Source organism: Tachysurus vachellii, chromosome 10, assembly GCF_030014155.1.
Source record: "Tachysurus vachellii isolate PV-2020 chromosome 10, HZAU_Pvac_v1, whole genome shotgun sequence".
NCBI classification, from domain to species: domain Eukaryota; kingdom Metazoa; phylum Chordata; class Actinopteri; order Siluriformes; family Bagridae; genus Tachysurus; species Tachysurus vachellii.
In genome coordinates this window covers 14,502,747-14,527,211 of record NC_083469.1, presented here as the reverse complement: position 1 = coordinate 14,527,211, position 24,465 = coordinate 14,502,747, and the positions used below count along the sequence as shown (strand labels likewise).

At 42.4% G+C, this 24,465-nt stretch overlaps 2 protein-coding genes across 8 annotated transcripts; one reads left to right on the top strand and one right to left on the bottom strand.

The window, feature by feature from the left end:
• Positions 1-3,897: 3,897 nt before the first annotated feature.
• Positions 3,898-11,490, top strand: exd2 (exonuclease 3'-5' domain containing 2). 7 transcript variants are annotated; one of them, XM_060879721.1, is made up of 9 exons: positions 3,898-3,954; positions 6,153-6,545; positions 6,623-6,897; positions 7,222-7,348; positions 7,538-7,830; positions 8,081-8,187; positions 9,045-9,180; positions 9,288-9,668; positions 10,241-11,490. In XM_060879721.1, exons 2-9 carry the CDS (start codon positions 6,177-6,179, stop codon positions 10,455-10,457), a joined length of 1,905 nt encoding a protein of 634 aa, XP_060735704.1. In that variant the 5' UTR covers positions 3,898-3,954; positions 6,153-6,176; the 3' UTR covers positions 10,458-11,490. The 7 variants fall into 7 exon arrangements, with proteins under 7 accessions (XP_060735704.1, XP_060735702.1, XP_060735701.1 ...); XM_060879719.1 differs by having other exon boundaries at positions 3,908-3,997; positions 6,156-6,545; XM_060879718.1 differs by having other exon boundaries at positions 3,908-3,997.
• Positions 11,491-12,160: 670 nt separating this feature from the next.
• Positions 12,161-21,564, bottom strand: si:ch211-168d23.3 (BRD4-interacting chromatin-remodeling complex-associated protein). The gene is made up of 14 exons (XM_060879716.1): positions 21,490-21,564; positions 20,391-20,531; positions 18,822-18,867; positions 18,610-18,652; positions 18,257-18,322; positions 16,575-18,056; positions 16,241-16,465; positions 15,673-16,129; positions 15,477-15,586; positions 15,277-15,335; positions 14,960-15,108; positions 14,678-14,772; positions 14,288-14,390; positions 12,161-14,039 (listed from the first exon to the last, which is right to left on the bottom strand). Exons 3-14 carry the CDS (start codon positions 18,860-18,862, stop codon positions 13,399-13,401), a joined length of 3,471 nt encoding a protein of 1,156 aa, XP_060735699.1. The 5' UTR covers positions 18,863-18,867; positions 20,391-20,531; positions 21,490-21,564; the 3' UTR covers positions 12,161-13,398.
• Between the last annotated feature and the right edge of the window lie 2,901 nt (positions 21,565-24,465).

The window sequence follows — 24,465 nt, the reverse complement described above, 5'->3', positions numbered from 1 at the left end:
TGTCTCTGTCACTGCCAACTTCTTTACAGCCGACTTCTAGCTGATAACTGTCGCATGAATAGCAGTCCCTTAGTTCCAATAATCAAAGATGCATCATGTGTTTTGGGATTAATATTTTAAATATTTCATTTCCACTTTAAACAAATCACTTTTTATTAGGTATAAATACCATGACTTGGTTGTCCAGAAGACACATGTTGACGCCCTCCATACGGAAGGTAAGCCATAGAAGATCATTGCTTAAATGGCTGGCTGTTCACAGAGTGCTGTATCAAAGCATATTCATGGAAGGTTGACTGAAAGAGCAAAGTGTGGTAGAAAAAGGTGCACAAGCAACAGGGATGACCATAGACTTTAGAAGAATGTCGGGTGAAGTCGATTCAAAAAGGTAAGGGAGCTTCAGAAGGAATAGACTGAGACTGGACTCAGTGCATCGAGAGCCACCACATACAGACGTGTCCAATAACTGGTCTACAAATGTCGAAGTACTAGTGTCAAGCTACTCCTTGAGCCAGTGACAATGTCAGAAGTGTCTTAAAAATGCAAAACATAAATTTTGCATTTCATTTGAAAATCAACATCCCTGATTCTGGAGAAAGAGGAGAGGCACAGAATCCAAGCTGCTTGAAGTCCAGTACGAGGAGTACACAGTCACTGATGATTTGGGGTGCCATGTCATCTGCTGGTGTTGGTCCACTGCGTTTTATTAAGTCCAAAGTCAGTGCAGCCATCTGCCATTTCATGCTTCCGTCTGCTGACCAGCTTTATGGAGATGGCCTTTTTGAGCAGGACTTGGCCCCTGCACGCAGTGTAAAAACCACTCAGAACTAGTTTGCTGACCGTGGTATTACTGTACATGACTTGCCGGCAAACTCACCTGAAATGAACCCTATAGGGAACCTATAGAGTGATGTAAAGAGAAAGGTGAGCTGAAGGGCGCTATCAAAGAAACCTGGGCTTTCATTACACCTCAGCAGTGCCACAGGCTGAACTTCTCCATGCCACACTGCATTGATGCAGTAATTTGTGCAAAAAGAGCTCCAACCAAATATTTGGTGCATAAATTAACATACTTTATTCAGAAGTTTGACTTGTCTGTATTATAAATCATTTATTTGATTATCTTTATGAAATCTAATATTTATCAATTGCTGGGTTTTTGATATTCATGAATTGTGAGCCATAATTATCTTAGAATTAAAAGAGAAAAGGCTTAAAATATTTAAGTTCATATTTAAAATCAATCTAAAATATATTTTTTGAGATGCACCTGTGGTTCCAATCCCATAAAAAGGTATATATATATAAATATATATATATATATATATATATATATGACATATGACATTTTCACTTAGGGATGTACTCACTTTTGTGGCCAACGGTTTAGACATTAATGGCTGTGTGTTGAGTTATTTTGAGGGGACAGCAAATTTACACTGTTATACATGCTGTACACTCACTACTTTATATTGTAGCAAAGTGTCATTTCTTCAATGTTGTCACATGTAAAGATATGATAAAATATTTACAAAAATGTGAGCTGTGAGATACACTCCTGAACAAAATCTTAAGACCAGAGTAAACATTCCAAGTATACAGTATGCATTTTACACAAGTGGATTATAACCAGGTTGTAAAAACTGCTTCAAAATGTAAAAGAAGAAAAAGAGATAAAAAAAAAAAAAAAACAGAGATTGACAATTTATTGAAACTGGAATTAAAACTTAAATAGGCTGTTCATCAGGTAATAAAAAGTTTAAGACTATAGCCCAAAAATACTTACAACAGAACTAAAAGTGTCAAAAAAGAACTCGGTAGAGCGAAGCCCTACCGTTCTTGTTGATAACTTCAAACCCTAATTTCTGCATGCTTGATGCAATTGTGCCCAGGAGGCTGGTATGAACGTTCCTCCATGTGGTGAAGATGGCTTCATGAAGGGCATCCACAGTCTGGAAATGATGTCTGTTTTTGTAAACTTCCCTTGACATCCATCCCCAAACATTCTCAAGGGGATTTAGATCAGGGGAGCACACACCATGGTCCAGAAGTGCAACGTTATTGGCCTGGAAGAAGTCCTTCGTCAGGCGGGTGTTGTAAATTGCAGCGTTGTCCTGTTGATAGACCCAGTCATTACCACACAGACGAGGGTCCTCAGTGAAGAGGGATGCAGACTGCAACATGTGCACATAGCCAGCTGTTGTTTGAGCTGTATTTTCCCATTGAAGGAACCCCAGATCATGATGGAGCCTTCTCCACTGTGCCGGGTAGAAAGCATCTCCAGTGGGATCTCCTTGTCATGCCAGTATCGTTGGAAGCCATCAGGACCATCCAGGAATTTGTTTTTCTCATAAAACTTTCTACCATCTTTCAATGTCCCATGTTTGGTGCTCCCTTGCAAAATTCCAAAAGGGCAGGTTTGTGGTGTGGGTGGAGAGGTGGATTTCGAAGACGTTGTTTGTTCTTTAAGCCCTTCTCTTGCAGATGCCATCTTATGGTTATTGGGCTGCAGTCAGCATCAGAAATAGTCTTAATTTGGGTCGAGGATCAGCCTGTGTCTTCACAGACAGCTCGTCTGATCCTAAGGCTCAATGCACGTGAAATCTTTTCGGGTCTACCACTTCATTTTTTGTCCCATAACTCTCAGTATCTTTTAAGAAATTTAAAATGACTGTCTTACTGCGTCCAATGGCACATTGCAAGAGCCCTTGCTTGTGCAGCTCAACAATCCTGCCACGTTCAAAAACAGAAAGCCTTTTTACTTTTGCCGTCAGAAGATCATGACAGTGTGACTGTCCGAAGGACAATAAAGACACATTTTTGTTTTGCACAGATTTTAACTTTTAAAGGTTATGGTCTTAAACTTTTGATCGGCTAATAACCAGCTTGTTGGAATTTAAATGCAGTTTTCAATAACTTGCCTACTCTCTATTTTCTGTCTCTTGCTCTTGTTTTTTCTTTTGGCATTTTGAAGAAGTACTTACAACCTGGTTACCATCCACCACTGCAAAGTGTGAATAATTGTATGTAATTGTATAACTCTTATTCAGCTTTTTTGGTTCTAAACCAAGCAGTGACAAAGCTACAAAGTCAAATGATAGCCTGTTCTTGCATTTAATGGGAGATTTAAAATGTAATTCACTCTGCTTTAGAGACATATAGAGTCTAATTTAAAAACAGTCTAAACAATGGAAGATTTACCCAAAATCCCCACAGTGTGTTGCAAATTATGTGCAAATTCATGTTGATGCAGAGAATAAACAACGCCTAAATCTGTGTGAAATTTGGTCAGACATGTAAATTTAGCTGAAACATTGCCCCTGACAATTAAGTCGTTTAATGAAATAAAATTAAGTTAATTTAATCTTAATTCAGGGGGGCACGGTGGCTTAGTGGTTAGCACGTTCGCCTCACACGTCCAGGGTTGGGGGTTCGCCTCCGCCTTGTGTGTGTGGAGTTTGCATGTTCTCCCCGTGCCTCGGGGGTTTCCTCCGGTTTCCCACCGGTCCAAAGACATGCATGGCAGGTTGATTGGCATCTCTGGAAAATTGTCCATAGTGTGTGATTGCGTGAGTGAATGAGAGTGTGTGTGTGCCCTGTGATGGGTTGGCACTCCGTCCAGGGTGTATCCTGCCTTGATGCCCGATGACGCCTGAGATAGGCACAGGCTCCCCGTGACCCGAGGTAGTTCGGATAAGCGGTAGAAAATGAATGAATGAATGAATGAATGAATGAATGAATGAATGAATGTAGCGTTGGAGCAATTTCATTCACATATAAACATGTGAACAGATCGTCCATACAGGTTGAAAACTAGTGCTTACAGTCGACTCTGAACCGCTCTGTTATGACCGGCCTCCTCCTGTGGCGGCGCTGTGGTGCGCTGAGCAGATGGCGGTGTGTGTGTTATAGAAGCAGAAGTAGAAGGTTTGCAGCTGTTCATTATTACAAACAGTAAGTGTGTGCATGTGTTTAAACAGGACGCTCACAGCTCGGGGTAAGTGAGAACATGCTGTCTGCTGTTATACAGTTAACAGAACAGGAAACACTTGACTGATAACGACGTTTTGACAGAAAGTCACTGTAGTCGTAGATACAGAGTTAGCGAGCTAGCGAAGTGAGCCACTAGCGGCTAGCGGCGTAGTTTAGAGGCTCTGAGCGCTAGTTCGTGTTCTACTGTTTGTTATTACACCAGTTATAGATCATGTAGCTCAAGTAGAGAGGCGCTGAGCTGTAACGCGCACGTGAGCTGTAACGCACGACCTCAGTTCGCCTTACAACGCTAACGGAATTATTTGGTTGGGTACTCACTGTGTCTGTCTGTCTGTCTGTCTGTCTGTCTGTCTCTCTGTCTGTCTCACACACACACTCGCTCTGTCTCCCACACACACTCTCTCTCTCTGTCTCTCTATGTCTCTCAAACACTCTCTCTCTGTCTCTCTCTGTGTCTCTCAAACACTCTCTCTCTGTCTCTCTCTATGTCTCTCAAACACTCTCTCTTTGTCTCTCTCACACACTGTCTGTCTCTCTCTCTCACACACTCTGTCTGTCTCTCTCACACACTCTGTCTGTGTCTCTCTCACACACTCTGTGTCTGTCTCTCTCTCACACACTCTGTCTGTCTCTCTCACACACTCTGTCTGTGTCTCTCTCACACACTCTGTGTCTGTCTCTCTCTCACACACTCTGTCTGTCTCTCTCACACACTCTGTGTCTGTCTCTCTCACACACTCTGTCTGTCTCTCTCTCACACACTCTGTCTGTCTCTCTCTCACACACTCTGTCTGTCTCTCTCTCACACACTCTGTCTGTCTCTCTCTCACACGCTGTCTGTCTCTCTCACACACTCTGTGTCTGTCTCTCTCACACACTCTGTGTCTGTCTCTCTCACACACTCTGTGTCTGTCTCTCTCACACACTCTGTCTGTCTCTCTCACACACTCTGTCTGTCTCTCTCACACACTCTGTGTCTGTCTCTCTCACACACTCTGTCTGTCTCTCTCACACACTCTGTCTGTCTCTCTCTCACACACTCTGTCTGTCTCTCTCTCACACACGCTGTCTGTCTCTCTCTCACACACTCTGTCTGTCTCTCTCACACACTGTCTGTCTCTCTCACACACTCTGTCTGTCTCTCTCACACACTCTGTCTGTCTCTCTCTCTCACACGCTGTCTGTCTCTCTCTCACACACGCTGTCTGTCTCTCTCTCACACACGCTGTCTGTCTCTCTCTCACACACGCTGTCTGTCTCTCTCTCACACACGCTGTCTGTCTCTCTCTCACACACGCTGTCTGTCTCTCTCTCACACACGCTGTCTGTCTCTCTCTCACACACTCTGTCTGTCTCTCTCTCACACACTCTGTCTGTCTCTCTCTCACACACTCTGTCTGTCTCTCTCTCACACACTCTGTCTGTCTCTCTCTCTCACACTCTGTCTGTCTCTCTCTCACACTCTGTCTGTCTCTCTCTCACACTCTGTCTGTCTCTCTCTCACACACGCTGTCTGTGTCTCTCTCACACACTCTGTCTGTCTCTCTCACACACTCTGTCTGTCTCTCTCACACACACTCTGTCTGTCTCTCTCTCACACACTCTGTCTGTCTCTCTCTCACACACTCTGTCTGTCTCTCTCTCTCACACTCTGTCTGTCTCTCTCTCACACACGCTGTCTGTCTCTCTCACACACGCTGTCTGTCTCTCTCACACACGCTGTGTCTGTCTCTCTCTCACACACGCTGTGTCTGTCTCTCTCTCACACACGCTGTGTCTGTCTCTCTCTCACACACGCTGTGTCTGTCTCTCTCTCACACACGCTGTGTCTGTCTCTCTCTCACACACGCTGTGTCTGTCTCTCTCTCACACACGCTGTGTCTGTCTCTCTCTCACACTCACTCACTCCTCAACTCTGTTTTCAAATAAGTTGCAAATATCTTACCCAAACTTCTTTTTTTTTCCTTTTTCTTTTGCAGCTTATTGCAAATTCATGATAGAAAGTATTCTATTAATAAAGGTTCCTTGAGTTCCTTTAGTCACCTTTATTTATTTTTTGCTGTTTTAACCTATGTGTACTGATTTTGAAAGCTCTGAACCCCATTGATTCTTTCGTGTTTTAACTTTCTGTATTGTAAAACCTTTTTTGTGTGTGCTAGCAGGGAGCTGCTGCACATTACGAGATGTCCAGACAGAGCACTTTCACTGCAGCAGTGGCAACCTTGTTAGGAGCCACTCTTGGAGGACTGTTCCTGTGGCGTAGTATATATGCACAGAAGAGAAAAGCTCTCAAAGTCCCAAAGGACACTTGTCAGTTGCCTGTGGAGCGCCTCGGACCTCTGGAATTGAGCAGCACTGTTGTTCACCATTCACAAGACCTCACACCACTATCGCTACCAGAGACTCCAAAATATGTGTCAGTTCCATCCATTGAGAAGTTACTGGCGGTTCCAGCGGTCGTGGTGAGCTCAACAGATGAGTTTGAAAAACACTGGCCTTTGTTCCAGAAGGATTTGGATGTCTTCCCTGTGCTGGGTTTGGACTGTGAATGGGTAAAGAGCATGCGTGTAAGAGGGGCATTGTTAAAAATTTAAATCCCCCGTTGTTAGAAACTGTTTTCCTTCACAAGGTGTTTTCTTGCTTACAGGTGTCCATCAAAGGCAAGGCATGTGCCGTGTCTTTGCTCCAGATGGCTACGTACTCGGGCCGCTGTATGCTGGTCAGACTGCTGCCTTTTCGTGACACCCAGCTGCCTCTTCCTAATGGTTTGGTACAGGTTCTGAGAGACGCTCGTGTGCTAAAGGTGGGTGTTGGCTGCTATGAAGATGGCAAGCGCCTGGCCAGTGACCACGGCCTGGCCCTTGTTTGCACAGTGGACTTGCGCTACTTGGCACTTAGACAAAGGTAAAACACTCAGTCCCAGTCATTAAACAATTACAACAATTTATGAATTCCACCTAAAAAAGATCAACTTGGCTGTTTAAAATGTAGCAGTATAACAGTGTTGTTTACATGCTGCCCAACAGAGGCTCAGCTGGGAGGTTGAGCCTGAAGCACAGGTCATATAACATGTGACTGCGTATTTCATAGTGCTTTGAGGATGAGCTTGAAGACCTTTTGATAGTTTTAAGTCACTACACATTATTTATATCTTATTATTATTTATTTATTCTTAATTCAGAAATATAGAAAAGTTAGTTTATCACTTGTGTGTTCTGAATGCCAAAGGAATGCAGTGCTGAATAATGGGCTGAGTTTAAAGTCCCTGGCTGCAGACCTGCTTAATGTCACTCTGGATAAATCTCTGGAGCTGCGCTGTAGTAACTGGGAAGCTGAAAACCTGAGCTGGGAGCAGGTGGAGTACATTTGTTCTTTTGCAAATTTCTTTAAAATGTTTCTTTTCTACTTATACCTGTAGTATATAAAATAAATATTTTATCATATGACCATTAGTTACATGCAATGTAAAGAATCAGTTGAGATGACAGTAGTTTGTGAGAGTGATGCCTCCTCACAGATATTATTTTCCTTACATGTGCTTTAGATGTCATATGCAGCACGTGATGCCCAGATTTCAGTCTCTCTGTTTCTCTACCTGTCGGAACTCTACTCTGAGCCATGCCTGCTGAGTGAAAATGAGACCGACTTCTCAAAGCTGGCTGGTCACTGCCAGGGCCTGGTGGATGTGCCCTTTAGGTGGCGCAATGAAGGGGACGAGGGGGAACGTAGACGCCGGTGTCGCAGATCTACTGTCGATAGTCCTGAGTCTGGTGATCAGCAAGTACCAGACCCACGTAGGAACAAGCGGAAACCCCTTGGAGTTGGATATTCAGCCAGGTAGAGTATTGCTCAGAGAACTGAAAGTGCAAAATGACAACTAAAATGAACAAATTTATCTTTGGTGCAAACTGGGTGTAGCGGATGACATGCAATTGACAAAAAGGGATGCAGAGGATCATGCAGGGGTTTCTAGATTTTCATGCACAAGGAGTTTCTTTAAAATTTCCTATGAAAGGTTTATGAATAAATCTGTTTGTATCCAGTTTGATAATTTAAGCCCACTGTGTGCTTATTTCCCCACTTTCAGGAAATCCCCATTGTACGACAACTGCTTCCTTCATGCACCTGATGGCCAGCCGCTTTGCACATGTGACAAGAAAAAGGCTAAATGGTACCTTGACAAAGGAATCGGAGGTACAGCACAAAAACATTGACTTGATATTGTGGCTGAACTGTCAGTCTTTTTCAAGAACATTTACAGCATTTAGCAGTAAATGTGATCCAATTTACAGCATTTAGCAGTAAATGTGATCCAGAGGGATGTGAAAAAGTGCTTTTAAGTCTCTATCATTGAATATTATCTCTGGTTCTCTAGGTTACAAACTTAACGTGTTTGCAGAAGTTCCTGCTAGCAGATTAACCTGGTTCATATTTTATACAAAATCTTGTATTATGAATCTATTAAGAAGCAGGTTAAGGCACAATGGGCATGAACAGATATGTAAACGAAATCCGCACATCTCGAAATAGTAGTCTTGGTTATATTAACATGTCTATCTGTGACACATTGTTGATTTACTAGTAGTCACTGAGGTTTGAATGTGCAGAGATATTCACCTTTCTCTTTTAAATGTAGCTCTAAGTATTTTCCCTCGGCTTGTTGTAATACATTAAACAATATATGCATTAAATATCTTACTGATCACAGTATAGTTTTACGACTAGAAACTAATTCTGTGTTCCACAAAGATACAATGGCACTGGAAACATTTATCATGCATTAAAGGTTTTGTTTATTGTATTGTGCTTGCTGGGCGGCTTTTTTTCTGTGACCATATAATGTCTTTTTTTTTTTTTTTTGCCCATTTTGCACTGCATGCTGTCCCAGATTTCACTGTAACGTTCTTGTACCAAGGCTTTATTTAATGCTGTTTTGTTCTATTACATTTGTATATGGCTAAAAATAATTCTTTGACCTGTTCTGTTCAGTGGTGCTTTAAAGCTTATAAAATTGCTGTGATTTTCAGTGTGACCTCTGTCTTGTTCCTCAGAGCTGGTCAGTGAGGAGCCCTTCATCGTGCGTTTGCTGTTTGAGCCCTCAGGTCGCCCTGACTCTCAGAAGGATTATTACCTCACAGCCAAAGAAAATCTCTGTGTGGTATGTGGAAAAGCTGAGTCCTACATCAGGTTTGTACTGAAGCATTGTGTGCTTTTGGGCAAGCTTACATTTGACTTAATATCAATAATGTCCTATCTTTAGCATAGCATAGATCTTTTGCCCTCTCTTTTGTTAGAAAGAACATCGTTCCACACGAGTACAGGCGCCATTTTCCCACTGAGATGAAGGACCACAACTCCCATGACATCCTGCTGCTGTGCACTTCCTGCCATGCGGCGTCTAACGTGTACGACGGCTTCCTAAAGCAGCAACTAGCAGACGAGTTCTCTGCCCCGCAGGGCTGTGAGGAGGGTGTAAAGATGCTGGAGGACTCGGATCGGCGGCGAGTGCGATCAGCTGCCCGTGCCCTTCTCAGTGCCAATGACAGCATGCCTGCTACCAGGCGAGAAGAGCTCCTGTCAGTCGTTCATGCGTACTTCTGCAATGAAGGTGATGAGGAGGAGGAGGACAGCCTCACAGAGGGAAGGCTGCACACAGCAGCTAACCTGGAGACACGGTGAGGGAGTGCTGCCGCTTTCTTTTGCCACCTTTTTCTGTGTTTTTCTGCACCTTTTGGTTCATCTGTGTGTTCTTTGATTTGGCCACACCTAATATTTGTATGTCTGCATTTGATTTTTGATGTAATATACTGTTGTAGACAGCTAAAATAAGAAAAAAATTTGGGTTATGTGACTTCAGATCTTTGCTATCTGATGTTAATCAAATACAAACCACTTGCTATTTTATTTGAGCAGTGGTTTTGAACCTTTGTTGATTAGTGTTGGTCACGTGAGCTTGAAAGCTTCGTGTCTGTGTTGCTCATAAGAATTATTGACTCCTATGTAAGGAGACTCAATAGAATCCCCCCCACACACACTTGGATATAAATAGAACCAAAACATGTAACATGAGCCTGCACAGTAGTTTTTGTGAGTGTGCAAATGACCTGAAGTGATCAACTCTAAAATTCCTTTATTTACCAAAAAAAAAAAAAAAAAAGACATTGGAAATTCATTAGCGTTACTGGTGTGTATTGGTTTTTAAAGACTGTGTGTTTGTGTGTGTGTGTGTGTGTGTGTGTGTGTGTAGGATCTTTAATGAGGGCTATGTGCCACATGGGCTGAAGGTGGTACAGGTGTATGCTGAGCGTGGACTGCGTGGCCTGATTGAGTTGGAGCGACGCTGGCGTCAGCACTTCCTGTCCAGCATGCAGCCCAAATTCCTACCTCCACTGTGGTCTGTCGACCATAACCACGAGAAATACCTGCGCAAGTATGGAGAGAACCTGCTCGTTACTCTGACCTGAGCACACCAGTTAACCACAGAGGTAGGCAGAGGTGGTTTGGGCAAGAACAGGATCCTCATCGCAAAAGTGTGATGGTGTTTCACTGTATTTCTAGGAGATGGACTTGAGATGGAGATGATCTGATATCGACTACTATATGATGTGAGCCTAGCCTGAGTTCTGAGACTGTAGATGAACTAGAAAAGACCAGCCACAGGCTCTTGATTGTGTGCTCACTGATCACTACAGAGTTGATGAGAGTTAAAAAAAAAAAGGTGCAAGAACTGTAATGACACATTGTATGCACATTGTAAGTGGGAGAAAAGTTCTCAACTTTCCATAAAATGAAATGTAAATTTTTAACAGCCAAAACCTGCTCTTGATTTCTTAAAATTAAAAATATAGATATATAATACATAGGTTAAATTTGTTGCAGGTTTAAATATTTTGATTAATTGTGTGGTAAATCTAGGGTTTTGCAATATGGGGCTGTTGACAGTATTTATTTTTTACGTTTTCACTCATCATATTTCTATAACTGAGATAATGGTCTTCACTGTATGTTGGTCTTTTATGATGGACTTGACATAATTCTAAACTTTACACCTTTAAAATGAACAATTCGTTTCTGCCTGTTAGAACTTTTTAACCTTACTGATTCATGAGCAGTTATTTATTTAGCATATGTCTGGAGAGGACGTAGCCACACCTTGCTTTCATATGCTTTTCAAATTCCCAAACATCAGTCAGGACACCTCAAAGTGCACATTCCCCCCTGACTGCCATGATTTGGTGTATAGCTCATGACTGTGACACTGAGTGGCATCTAAAGTTCGACCTTTAACAGCCAGACGCCCAGCTCCATTTGCGATAATGAGGAATTGTAATTCTCATTATCATGATCTTTGTAAACAAGATTTCCACATTTGAGCATGCAGAATTTAATTAAAGAAACTACAGCTTTTTTTTCCCCTTTTATTTACATTTGTCCAGATGTAACCTCATAAAAGCTATGTTTCCTTAAATTGTTATTAAAATATATATTTAATGTTAAGAGGTCTCAGGGGTGCTGGAGAAAATGGTGTGAACGACTGCTCGCATCTCACGCTGTTTAAAGACACGCTCTACACATGCATTCCATTCACAATTTTACTTTTTATTATTTACAAAATCACAGTTAAATAAATAGTTTGTAAAAATGTATACAAAAGATTTTCTCTTTATATGTTTCAAATGAATGACTTAACATGACAGTGGGTCAAAAGAGTCATTAGTTGGGATTTAACATTTTTAATTACCCTTTTTTTTTCTCTTTACAATCTGGTACTGTAGAATTAAGGCCTCTTTGATTTTGGCATCAGAACGATCTGTCAGTAAAATGTGTCGTCTGAAGTGGTGTCCAACACATGCTACCATATTCACAGTATTTAATAAACTGAAACAGGTAAATGACCGGAGAAGAATGACATCATCCATCGAAAAATGGCACCTTGTCACATTTAGGGCGTGTCACAGTTCGTAGGGTTAAGTGCATTATACCGTCACCTTGTTTTGTTTTTTTTTTTTTTTGTGTGTGTGACTTGAGTACACGGAAACATTTACCAGTGCATAGCATGTTGTGGGGTACGTCTAAAATTACCACTGAAGAGTGAGACTCTGTCAAATGTGGATATTAATCTCTGTGACGATGTGGATATTTAACTTAATGCCACAGTCGCTCATTAATTATAGCTCTATCTAACTCGAGCCCTAGAAGTTACTGTCAAATACCATAGCATCCTTAATTCCACATCCATATAATCTATATATCCTAAATCTTTGCTTGCAAGGACCTACTGCTTCATGTTAAAATGTTTTCACTTTGTGTGACAAACGGCACTAACACAATTTTAAGATTGTCAAGAAATGTCAAACACAATCATGATTTGTATTTCAGGATGCGGCGTTAGCTCTGAGTGCTCTATGGATGAGGGCTAATTTTACAACATGAAATAAAATTAGGTTTTTGTATCATGATGAATTTAATTTGCATCAGTTTCCCAATGATCCTTTGCTATTGCTGTCACTTATTTTATTTTTTTTTAACAATTTTTTTCCCCTAATGCCAGAATACAGGAGATGAACGGCTGGGAATCACGATACAGAAAGCAAAAGTGACTGACTAGAAGTTGGACCGAGGCACAACCCCACATTCAAGACCAACTGCTCATTATTGCTTGTGTTTTAGAACATCTCGTAGAGCATTTTTGTCTCCTTGATGGACCGTAAGATGCATCACAGTTTACCGCAGACAAAAATAACAGCTGCTCATTTGTAACTGGAGTAGAACATCTTCCTTTCAATAATTGCTGATGCAAATATAAAGTGGAGACAAGTTGTTTTTAAGAAAAGAATCTCTTGAATGCAGTAACAGGTTTTGCTGGTGATTTTCAGAATGAAGTGTGTTCTCTTTGGGGCTAAACAAGCTGGAACGGACATCAGTATCCATATACTATACACTTGTAGTGTACAACCTTTCTTAAACTGTAGTATATCTATATAACCAAACAATCTCTTCCCCCTTCACACATGAATTTCGTACTTTGTCACACAAACACACAGACATACATTCAGATAAGACAACAATACACACAGGCACTCGGCAAATGCAACTGACAACGTTGTCAATGTTGGCACAAATCAAGCACATTGGAAGCTTTCTTACTTAACACTAAATCCAACATTTAAAAAAGTTACTGTGGCGCATATTCGAAAAAAACAGGCGCTCCAATTTATTCACATCAGATCTCCCAGTCTACTCATTTATATAATTAATCAGTTTTACAACAGGTCCTGTATGCCACAATGGAGCCCTCCGTACAGTGGGAATGAACAAATTAAGAATTTAGCATTTGTCATGGATGTGAGTGTTAATTATACTCAGCTGTAGGATGGAAGTGGCACTTTTTTCTTGTTGTGTGGATTACATTTCTCCCTCCAGCACACAGCTGATGCTTTGCTCCAGTGTGCAGGGCTGCAGCTTGGGCTTAAGACAAGCTGCTGGTCCCTGAAGCCGCTGAAGCTCCAGGATGCTGTCTATAGCGCTCTGCAGGTGCTCGCTCAGGCCACCTTCATCCGCCAACCCATCTGCGACATCCAGCTTGCTTCTTTTAACCTCTGGGGTTTGCACATCAGGAAATGATCCCTCTGCTATTTCTGATTTGTGCTCTGACTTTGTGATCGAATTGCAGGCTGTCCTGTTCATGCCCACATCAACCTCTGCTTGTTTTTGTTCTGATCTCGTCTCTGTAGGACTCAGCAGTTGCTCTCGTTCATTCCTTCCTCTGTTAGTTAGCTGCCCGTCTAAGGTGCGTTTATGTCCAGTTGGGGCGTGCGGCTCATCACAGGCAGAGTTATGTATGACTTTCCGTGATCCTGACTCATGCTTGATGGTAAGGCGCAGTGCCCCCCTGCTCCTGGAGCAATATGTTTTAAGACCTGGGGGTCTGTCTGAATGTAGTGCCCACGCAGGGGGTGACGGGGGACTGGCTGAGGTGTTAGGGTGGCGTGGAGGCAGCATGCCACGTTGCCATGATGCTTTACGCAATGACATCAGAAAGGACTCTGTTAAATGATTCATACATGCACACAAGATCACGTTTCACCAAGTTCCAGTTAGTCTTAACTGTCAAGATTTATTCAGTATTCATGTGATTTATTTATTTATTTTTTAAAAAATAACTAGTTAGTAAGGTATTATGTATGAATTCTCAAATCTGATTGGTTGGAATATTTGCATTCGGTATAACACTCGGCTCAGACAATGATTTAGCCCAAAGTGCTTTGTCATATTTATTTCAGCTATTACTCACCCGGATCACCTCTTGCTCTGCGTCTCTCCTCCCCGAGTAAGAGTCGCTCTGACTGCAGGAACAACCGTTCTAGCATCACCATCTCTGCTGAAGGACTTTCTTGCTGCACGGATTAATGACACAGCTGTTGTACTGATTTATAACATGCCTTAATTACTTATTTCATTTTCTCAACTAAGTATAGCCCTCCATTTCCTATATACAGTCAGGTCTCTTTAATGCCACTGTCAATAGTGCTTTGTGTATTTTGCCTTCAGCAATTGAAATGCAAGGTGACTGGCTTGGCCAGTGTAGAACATTCCACTTCTTTTCTTAAAAAAAACAAAAAAACATAGGCAGACATAGGCACATGACATAAAGAACTGTTAAAAGTAGTATGCTCAGACTCACCTGAGACTCTGCCAGTAAGAGCTGCCTGTATTTGTTTAGCATGTCTGTAGTACATTTCAGCAGCAGCTCTGATACGTTCTCAAACTGCTTATCCACTACACACAGATAAGAAAATAGCATGTGAAATTCATGGCAAAACAATTTTGGAATAATTCGCCTGCTATGTAGATAAAATGCCAACAACTTAAAACTTTGCACAACCCAGTTCAGACAGGTTAAATAATTAGAAACTATAGTTGCAACTTTAGAGGTTTATGATTGTACGTTTGGCCTGAACATAACCTGTTAGCAGATCGGCTTGGCTGGGTAAGGCTCTGGAGCAGGTATGGTAGGGCAACAGGTGTCTCGCTGCATCCTCAAGCGAAGTGAACCGAGAGCATGTATTTGGATTAAGAACAGCATCATAGTCTGAACAAAGCTGCTGCTTGAGCCTGTGAATTGCACACACACATGCAATATGTTAAGCAAGCAACTGATTGCTCTGCAACACTGATGCAATGACAAGCTTTCGCAATGTAAAACAAACTCTGATATTAAATGTCAGTAGTTTTCATGAACGTATGTTCTCAATTATAAGGATACTAAGAACATCTGTTGACCTCTGCTGCCGCATTACTGGGGTGAGTCTTTCTCTTGCCTTCACACTGACACATGGCACCTAAAGCAGCAGAATGTGTATGCTTCATAATTCATATTTTTAAATACATTTATAAATATAGTACGTAATGAGATCATCATTTTAATTGTTCAGGTATGTCCTCAGTAATTAAAAAGCCACAAGAAAATCATGCATTTTCACCTGAAGTGCAGTGTAGCTCTGGGTGTCCTGGGATGACAAGCCCTCAAAACTCTCCTGCAGGTCCAGTGAGGGTATTTCTTCATCATCCATTACACCAGGAACTTTGAGTTCTGATATGAACCAAGAGAAGCTGTTATAATGTATTTCTTACTAGCAACATTTGCACGTGAGTTTTGCTGTACAAGGTACTACTTACTACTTTGTTTGTGCTGCCAGGCTTCATTGAGGCCAGACTCCAGGACTCCACTAAGGCCCGTCGATACAGGGATGGGTAAATGCTGTTGATCAGAAACGGATATCTTTTCTGGTATTGAAGATGGACTCATGCACAGAATGGATTCCTCTTGCCCCTGCATTTTGCCACTGAGAACCACAAATGCTGAGGAGGGCTGTCTGTCTGAAAGTGGAGGTGTAGGAAACATTGTCGAGGGAGTACTTCCAGAACACTGGGTTATGGGCGGTGAGACTAACATGTCACCATGCTCTGACCCAGAATGCACTGGAGTGGGGATTCCTCCACACTCGGTCAGCACAGAGAGAACCTCAGATGAGGAACAAACAGCCAATACCATGTTTGAAGACTCTGTCTCACTAGCTGCAGGAGAGATGTTGCTGTCCAAAGACTCGGCAGAGGCTGCAGGGTTAAGTGATTCCTGTAAGGACATGCATTGAAAATAATTAAGCCAGGTATAAATCATTGTATATTCGAACTATGACTAAATCTAACAATTATATAATCTCGTTGACCCAACTGCTTGATTTACCTGTAGGGGATTGTGCACGAATGCTTGATTTGGTGGTGTTTGGCCTCCTTCAACAGCTTGCTGCTTCTCTGGGTGTGTAATTAGGTGTTTGGACAATAATGTGACAGGCTCAGGGGAATTGGTTCTCTCTGTTGGTGCCTGCAATAGAGTAATGACTGGGGAAGGCTCTGTGTGCATTTTGGCTATAGCAGCTTGCACTGAAGCTGGAGGAGACAGGGTGCCTTTCTAGAACAGGTACACAAAGAATAGGTAAATATTACACAGTCATACTCGGGCTTGGTATTGGTACCACAACCAAAACTATTCTAAAAGTAACAAACAATAGGGAGCTTACTTGTAAGATACTCTGTAGCTGTTCATTTGTTGCATTTTTATCTGCTGCTGTTCTCTCTGGCAAAAGAAGCACTGGTGCCTGTGGAAGACTTAGCTGCTCCTCAGGGCCTCCTGCCATAGGCCTCTGTGCCTGGGACACAAAGGGCAAGCTTTGCACCAAGGATGGCCCATTCACTATTGATATGGCAGTCATATCAGGGGCAAGCACTCCAGGAGTATTGATCAAGGTGATCTGCTTCCCTAAGGCAGGAGTGTGGACAACACCACCTTGCTGCCCATGTGCATGAGCAGAATAGGCCCCTGCTAGCTGCGCCGGCATCTGGAAGACGGTAGGTGGCGCTGACTGAAGCTGCAGGGGTCCAGACAGGAGCGCTCCCTGTCTGAGTGTTAGCTGCCCAGTTGGAGTGGTAAACACCGGGCTAAAATTCAGTTGTCTGGGGCGTACTGTTACAATCTGTGAGCCATCAACAAACTGTCCTGCCAGAGGGGCTCCACTTGGCAATTGATTGTTTGTCGTGCTGAGCAGCGGACTAGAGACAGTTGCAGACTGGTTTACAGAGCCTTGACTAGGCAATATAAAGTGGCTCTGGCCCTGAAATAGACTCTGGGGCTGAATGACAATTGAGCCTCCCTGGTTGACTAGCTGCAAACTCACAGGCTTGTTGAGTGTGGTTGTAGACTGTGATGGCAGAGGCTGCCTGGGGCCCACAGGAGAAGACAACAGGATATTCTGTGATGCAGCTGGAGGAATGAAAGCAAGTCCTGCGGATGATTTCTGCTCGGATGGTTTTGGGCTTATCTGTACCAGTCTAGGCTGGATGTTGACTGGCAGCTTGGGTTGGATGGGCAAAGGTGTCCTTTGCAATATAATCTCTGGAGGTGCTGTTGTCCTAACAGCAGGACTCAATGTAAGGCCTGGAAGGGTTTTGTGGATGATCATGTTGGAACCCTGTGCACGACTCAGGCAGAAGGATGTGTCAGGTGTGGGAGGTGCAGGGAATACATTCCCAGGTAACAGCCCCATTAATTGGGGTGGTACAGGCTTGAGTGAAGGGCAACCTGGTCCCACAGCTAAGAGGGATGGTTGAGGAGGCTCCACTGCAACTTGTGTGTCCCTGGGCAATGGTGTTGCCCCAGAGATGCTCAGTGCTTTTGACATATATGGAGGTGAAGGTGGGGGTATACCAGATGGGTAGAGAGAGAGTGCTTCACTAGACTGGGCAAGACCTGCCTCTAAAGCCAGTGTGTGCTCAGTGATGTCAGCCTCCTGGAGACTCTGCTGTAATATGTCACATGTCTCCTCCTCCTCTTCCTGTTGCTGTGGCACTTCTGCCACAACTTGTGGAGGTTCGCATACCTCTTCAGAATCCTCTCCTCCTGCTGGAGAAGCCAGCAAGGCCTCATCCAGGAAGGAGAGATCCACACACCCTGATATAGGTGTGTCATGAGAGCCAGCATCATCTGCCAACAAGGAGACAGGGCTCTGGAGAGAAAAAGGAAAGAACAATTAGTGAGTTGAGAAAATGTAAAAATAGATGCCAACATTAACAATAGGAACCAAATTAACAAGTGAACCTTGAAGAGACAGGGAAAGATGCAGGTTATAGTGATCTAAAATAGAGGTGATCTAAAATAAAATCTACATCTACTATTTTGTCAATGGGGACAGAGGCCCAGACTTACCGGCGTGTCTGTGAACAAGGACGGCTCCCCAGAGGAAGAATTAATGAGCAGGTCTCCACTTAGCAGCTGTTCGAACAGATAGGAGAGACGATGACTAATTGTAGGGTGGGCTTTCAAGCTTCTCCAAAATTTCTCTCACATATTCAAACATAGTTTAGAACTGCTGATTGTTAGTATTATGTTTGATTCATTTAGCACTAGTTAAATTATGTTTAATAATCTAGTGAATTATGTTCATGATTTTTACATGTCGAATGGATGGATTCTAAAGGGTGTAACGCATAGACTAGCACTTTTAAGGTTTATTTAAGTTACAGTTTGTATTGCATGAGGATATAGTAGATATAGTAAACCTCTTTTGTCCCATGAAGGAAGTCATTCAGGGCTTGTGGGTCACTAGTTGAAACAAAACCAAATCCATGAATCATACAAGACAAAGAACAAATTAATTTTTAAATTATATATAATTAGAGCTTTGTATTTTTGTGAGTAGACCTGAAGCAGTGGTCTAAGATTGATAACAGTTCTAATAATTTCTGAGCAAGGACAGTCTGGTAGAACTTACCACAACACATCAAGTAAGCATGTGCCATCTTCATCCTCCATTTCAACTGAGGCATGTGAAAGTAGCATAAAAATGAGTAGCATTAAAAAATCTCCTACGTACATCATAATCCGACAAATTCTCTGATGCATGAATACGTATGGAGCAACATCCAATTTCAAGTCCAGTCCTTGGGAAACCAATATTCTATTGTGCACTTTGTTTATGTGCTCTATTAACATTTACAGCCAGATAGCTATAGTTGTAGGCCAAAGGTTTACATACACCAAGGTTAAAGATCTTCAAGCTCAAATGTTCAGAACATGTATTTCATGTTACCAATTCCTGTGTTAATTAGCATATCTAATTTATTTCCAAAACAGGTCACTTCAAAACAATAGCATGATAGACAGATTTTATTTCATTTACTGTATCAGATGACACTTGTACATTATGTTAGTATATGGTGGCTTTTAATTGCATGACCTTGAATCAGGGTTTTGCAAGCTTATGCAAGCTTCTTAGAACTCTACTAGCTATTTTGTTTATTTCTTCTGACAAAACTGGTGTAATTTTGGTTAGATTTGTGGGCCTCCAAGATCAGAAACAATTTTTCAGTTCAGTCATCAAATTTTAAATGGGATTCGGGTCAAAGTGTATTTTGACCTCACCAATATCTAATACTTTGCTGGTTGCTAAGGATAAAAGTCCTGCTGGAGGACCCAGTTTGTGACCACTGAAGTCTGGCTGATATTCTATGATGGCATCTATTTTCTTCAGTTTCACCAGTCTCTTTCACAACCACATTGTGTTCTGATTAAAAGCTTCACTCTTTTCCTCAATACATACTGCTTATCATTATGGCCAAACAATTTATTTTCAGTTTTATCTGACCAGAGAACACACCTCCAAAAGTCTGGTTATAACCCGCAAACTTCAATCCATTTTTTTACCAGGCTTCCAGGCTTCTTTCTTTCACATTTGACAACCTTTTGGGCCATGTCGATGTATGACTGTCAAATGAAGTTATGACAAATTGTCAAGCAGAAGCCAATAAAATTCATCATATCAATTTCTAGAACAGACTGCCTGCTAGATGTATGTGAATTGTGACCCAGTGTAAAATTTAAAGCTGAGTCTGTCTCTAATTCATTTTCCAATTGATTTTTCTGATAGAAACAAAGTCATTGACTTGCCAAAAGAAATGTATGGTAAACTGAAATGTCACATTCAAAAACTAAATAGCAAAAAACTAAAGACTAAATATCTTTAGCATTGGTCTCTGTAAATTGGCCTCAAAAGTGAATGGGAAACTTGTTATAAGTTTGTGTTAATATATGTTTTGACATACATCTGGAGCTTTTTCATTTGTGAAGCAATCAAAAGAATCTTCTCAGGGCCCAATCTCATACCATGAAGATTTTTTATTATTTAATATCATTTAAAACTTTGAACAGTAGGGAACAGGCTGGTCTTGTTGAAGCTTACAGACTCATAGCGCTGGTCATCTGAAGGGCTTCTTTTTTTTTTTTTTTGCTTGTTTTCACATTCTACTACAACTGAAGATCTTAAGCAGCAGCACACTCTCACCTCAGAAGAAGGGGGCTCCATTAAGAGCAGAGGAATCGAGGGATGGTGGACGTCTCAAAGGCCACACATCGGGGACTGAAACCAGGCCTGGGAGGCCAGGCACCCTGGGTTTATCTCCCATAACAGGTACATAACTGTCTTCTGCACTTCAAGAGATTGAACAACTTGCATCAGATCATTAATTGAATTAAAATACAAGCTCAAGAGGATACCATCTACAGTACACTTTAGTATGCACAAAGGCTCTAGTAATCTACTACACAATTACAGGCGACACACTGTGTTTGGAGTTACACTGTGATGATATCCACACCTTTTATTTATTTATTTTTACATCAACCACCTCTAGATGTGCTTGGCCTGTTATGGCTTGCAGAGGAAATAAAACCGATTATAGGTTAATAATGTAACCTAGGCTTGATCTAATATATGAGGAGACCTCGAGAGTGCGTTCTAGCTTCTAAGCAGGCTGATAATGCAATCCTGCCTTCAGGGTGGTGTGTAAACAGTGTGGGCATCTGCTTTGGCGGAACGGGGACACAGTACAGTACAGCACAGGACGATCGCCTTCAATTAAAACGCAGGCTGCTGCACGTCGTGTCTTAATTTTGCAGGGGAGGTCCTTTAAAACAGGCAGACCTCCTCCAAACAGCACTACATCGCATTTTTATTTACGCACCGCAATCCGCATTTGAGGCTCGTTACGGCGTCGTGGCGCATCGCACAATGAGCTCTCACTCCAACAATCCGCTATCATGACACGCTTCACATCTATATCTATATAACCATCACATCTATATTAACACTGACCTAGAAATACCCAGAAATAACATCTGCGTAAAATTGCGCACATGAACGCACCGCAAATATGGGTTACAATGGATCCAGAGAGCGCCTGAGCTTAATGAGGGGATGCTGCTGATGTTTCTTGAGGAAGGGTATCAGGGAGGCTGGCTGCTGCCTCGTAGCAACAAAAAGGCAGCTGGAAGAAGACGCGTTGGTTTTTTTTTTTTTTTTACGCCCGCACGCAGAGCACATCTCGCCTCGCTGGCTGTCATTTCGTGATCTAACTTGAAAGGCGAAGGAAAAAAAAACTCACCGCTTCTTTGTGGGTTTTTATTGTCCTGTCAGGCGGGCCTCTGCGCCATCGATTCTCACTCACTAGCCTTTTGAGATGCTGAGGCTGAGGGAGGAGTGTGAGGGGGGGAGATGGGGGAGACTGGGCTGGGTGAGAAACACGAGAGTGAGGCGATCTGAACAAAAAGGTAAAAAAAAAAAAAAAAAAAAAACAGAGCAGAGACCGATTGGTGTCCTCATCGGCTCACAACAGAGGGAGAGAAAAATACACCAACTCTTCAAAAATACCGCCTGTGTAAAATGCAGTGACTGTGCAGTGACACAACGCGTATAAGGCACGAGAGCACTGGCACATATAACACCACTATACTACTATACACACGTCTGCACAGGTAGTTGTGTTGTTTTATATATATATATATATATACACACACACACACACACACACACACACACACACACATATATATAAAAATGTGAATACTTCATACGACCAATAAAAAAACATTTTTATTGAATTGTTGGCCTTCTGGAAAGTATGTTAATTTACTGTATATGTACTTTTTGTATATACTTTGTAGGGGTTCCTTTTGCTTTATTTACTTCGGCATTGCATGGAGGTGATCAGTCTGTGGCACTGCTGAGGTGATATAGAAGCACAGGTTTCTTTGACAGTGGCCTTCGGCTCATCTGCATTTTTTGGTCTCTTGTTAGTGATTTTCCTCTTGACAATACTCTATAGATTCTCTATGGGGTTCAGGTCTGGTGAGTTCGCTGGCCAGTCATGTACACCAACACCATGGTCATTTAACCAACTTTTGATGCTTTTGGCAGTGTGGGCAGGTGCTAAATCACTCACTCACTCACTCATCTTCTACCGCATATCCGAACTACCTCGGGTCACGGGGAGTCTGTGCCTGTCTCGGGTGTCTTCGGGCATCAAGGCAGGATACACCCTGGACGGAGTGCCAACCCATCGCAGGGCACACACACACTCTCATTCACTCACGCAATCACACACTACGGACAATTTTCCAGAGATGCTAATGCATGTCTTTGGAGCGGGGGAGGAAACCGGAGTACCCGGAGGAAACCCCCGAGGCACGGGGAGAACATGCAAACTCCACACACACACAAGGTGGAGGCGGGAATCGAACCCCCGACCCTGGAGGTGTGAGGCGAACGTGCTAACCACTAAGCCACCGTGCCCCCAGGTGCTAAATCCTGCTGGAAAATGAAATTAGCAACTTTAAAAAGCTGGTCAGCAGAAGGAAGCATGAAGTGCTGTAAAATTTCTTGGTAAAAGGGTGCAGAAAAGACAGTGGTCCAACACCAGCAGATGACATTGTACCCCAAATCATCACAGACTGTGGAAACTTAACACTGGACTACAAGCTTCTCCACCGTTCCTCCAGACTCTAGGACCTTGGTTTCCAAATAAAATTTGCTCTCATCTGAAAAGAGGACTTTGGATCACTGGGCAACAGTCCAGTTTTTCTTCTCCTTAGCCCAGCTAAGACGCCGCTGACGTTGTCTGTGGCTCAGGAGTGGCTAAACAAGAGGAATACGACAACTTTAGCCAAATTCCTTGACACATCTGTGTGTGGTGGCTCAGATACCTTGACTAAATGAACTTTTCCATGACATTCTTATTTATTGAGATGTACCCATGTGTATGTATGTATACACACCCTGACAAAAGTCTTCTCGCCCATCCAAGTTGTAGGAACAACAAATAATATCTTGACTTCTAGTTGATCATTTGGAATCAGAAGTGGCTTATATGAAAGGCAAAGGCCTCTAGATTAAGCTTATCTTACCAAAATAAAATCTTATCATGCCTTGATTTTTAATTATTTAATTAGGACAGAGGGGGGGCACGGTGGCTTAGTGGTTAGCACGTTCGCCTCACACCTCCAGGGTCGGGGTTTGATTCCCGCCTCCACCTTGTGTATGTGGAGTTTGCATGTTCTCCCCGTGCCTCAGGGGTTTCCTCCGGGTACTCCGGTTTCCTCCCCCGGTCCAAAGACATGCATGGTAGGTTGATTGGCATCTCTGGAAAATTGTCCGTAGTGTGTGATTGCGTGAGTGAATGAGTGTGTGTGTGTGCCCTGCGATGGGTTGGCACTCCGTCCAGGGTGTATCCTGCCTTGATGCCCAATGACGCCTGAGATAGGCACAGGCTCCCCGTGACCCGAGGTAGTTCGGATAAACGGTAGAAGATGAATGAATGAATGAATTAGGACAGAAAGGTCAGATTTTGCTTAGACAAAAGTCTTGTCACATCTTTAAAGGATTCAACCAATCACAGATTAGAGTGTCACCTGTGAGAAATACTGTAATTAACACATTCCCAGATGTGTAGAAGAAGAACCCCAGCACACCCAACCTTCATTTGAAATGCAGCGTGACCTCTGACAGCATGCCAAAGATTCAACCACAGACCAAAGTGCTGATCATCAAGAGTCTGAAGACCAAGTCTCCTGTCTCCTGCTACATCTTTAATGTATCTAAATGTCAAGTGGAGAGGATAAGAAAAAGATTTGAAGAAACCAGTGAAGTTCATGACAGGCCCAGGTCAGGCAGACCCCATAAGACAAATGTTCGAGAGGACCGTTTGTTGGTTCGACATATATATATATGTGTGTGTGTGTGTGTGTGTGTGTGTGTGTGTGGTAGTTAAGGTGTTACCTAATCTCCTACATAGCTTCTTAATTCTGTTAAGCTCATTCATTTACATAGCAAAAACAATAACGTAAGTATAACTGAAGTATAACTGTAATAAAATTAATCCTAGCAAAAAAATACTATCATCTCTTTCTATGCAAACATTTTCAGTTAATAAAATCTTTTTCAAATCCAGTTTGTCTTTCCATTTGTTACAGGATTAGATTCCATCTTTTATTCTCTCTCCAATATCTGATCACCTGTTTAAAGGAAAAACATGATTATACTGCAACAGATGGTTATAACTATACATATAAAATACTCAAACACA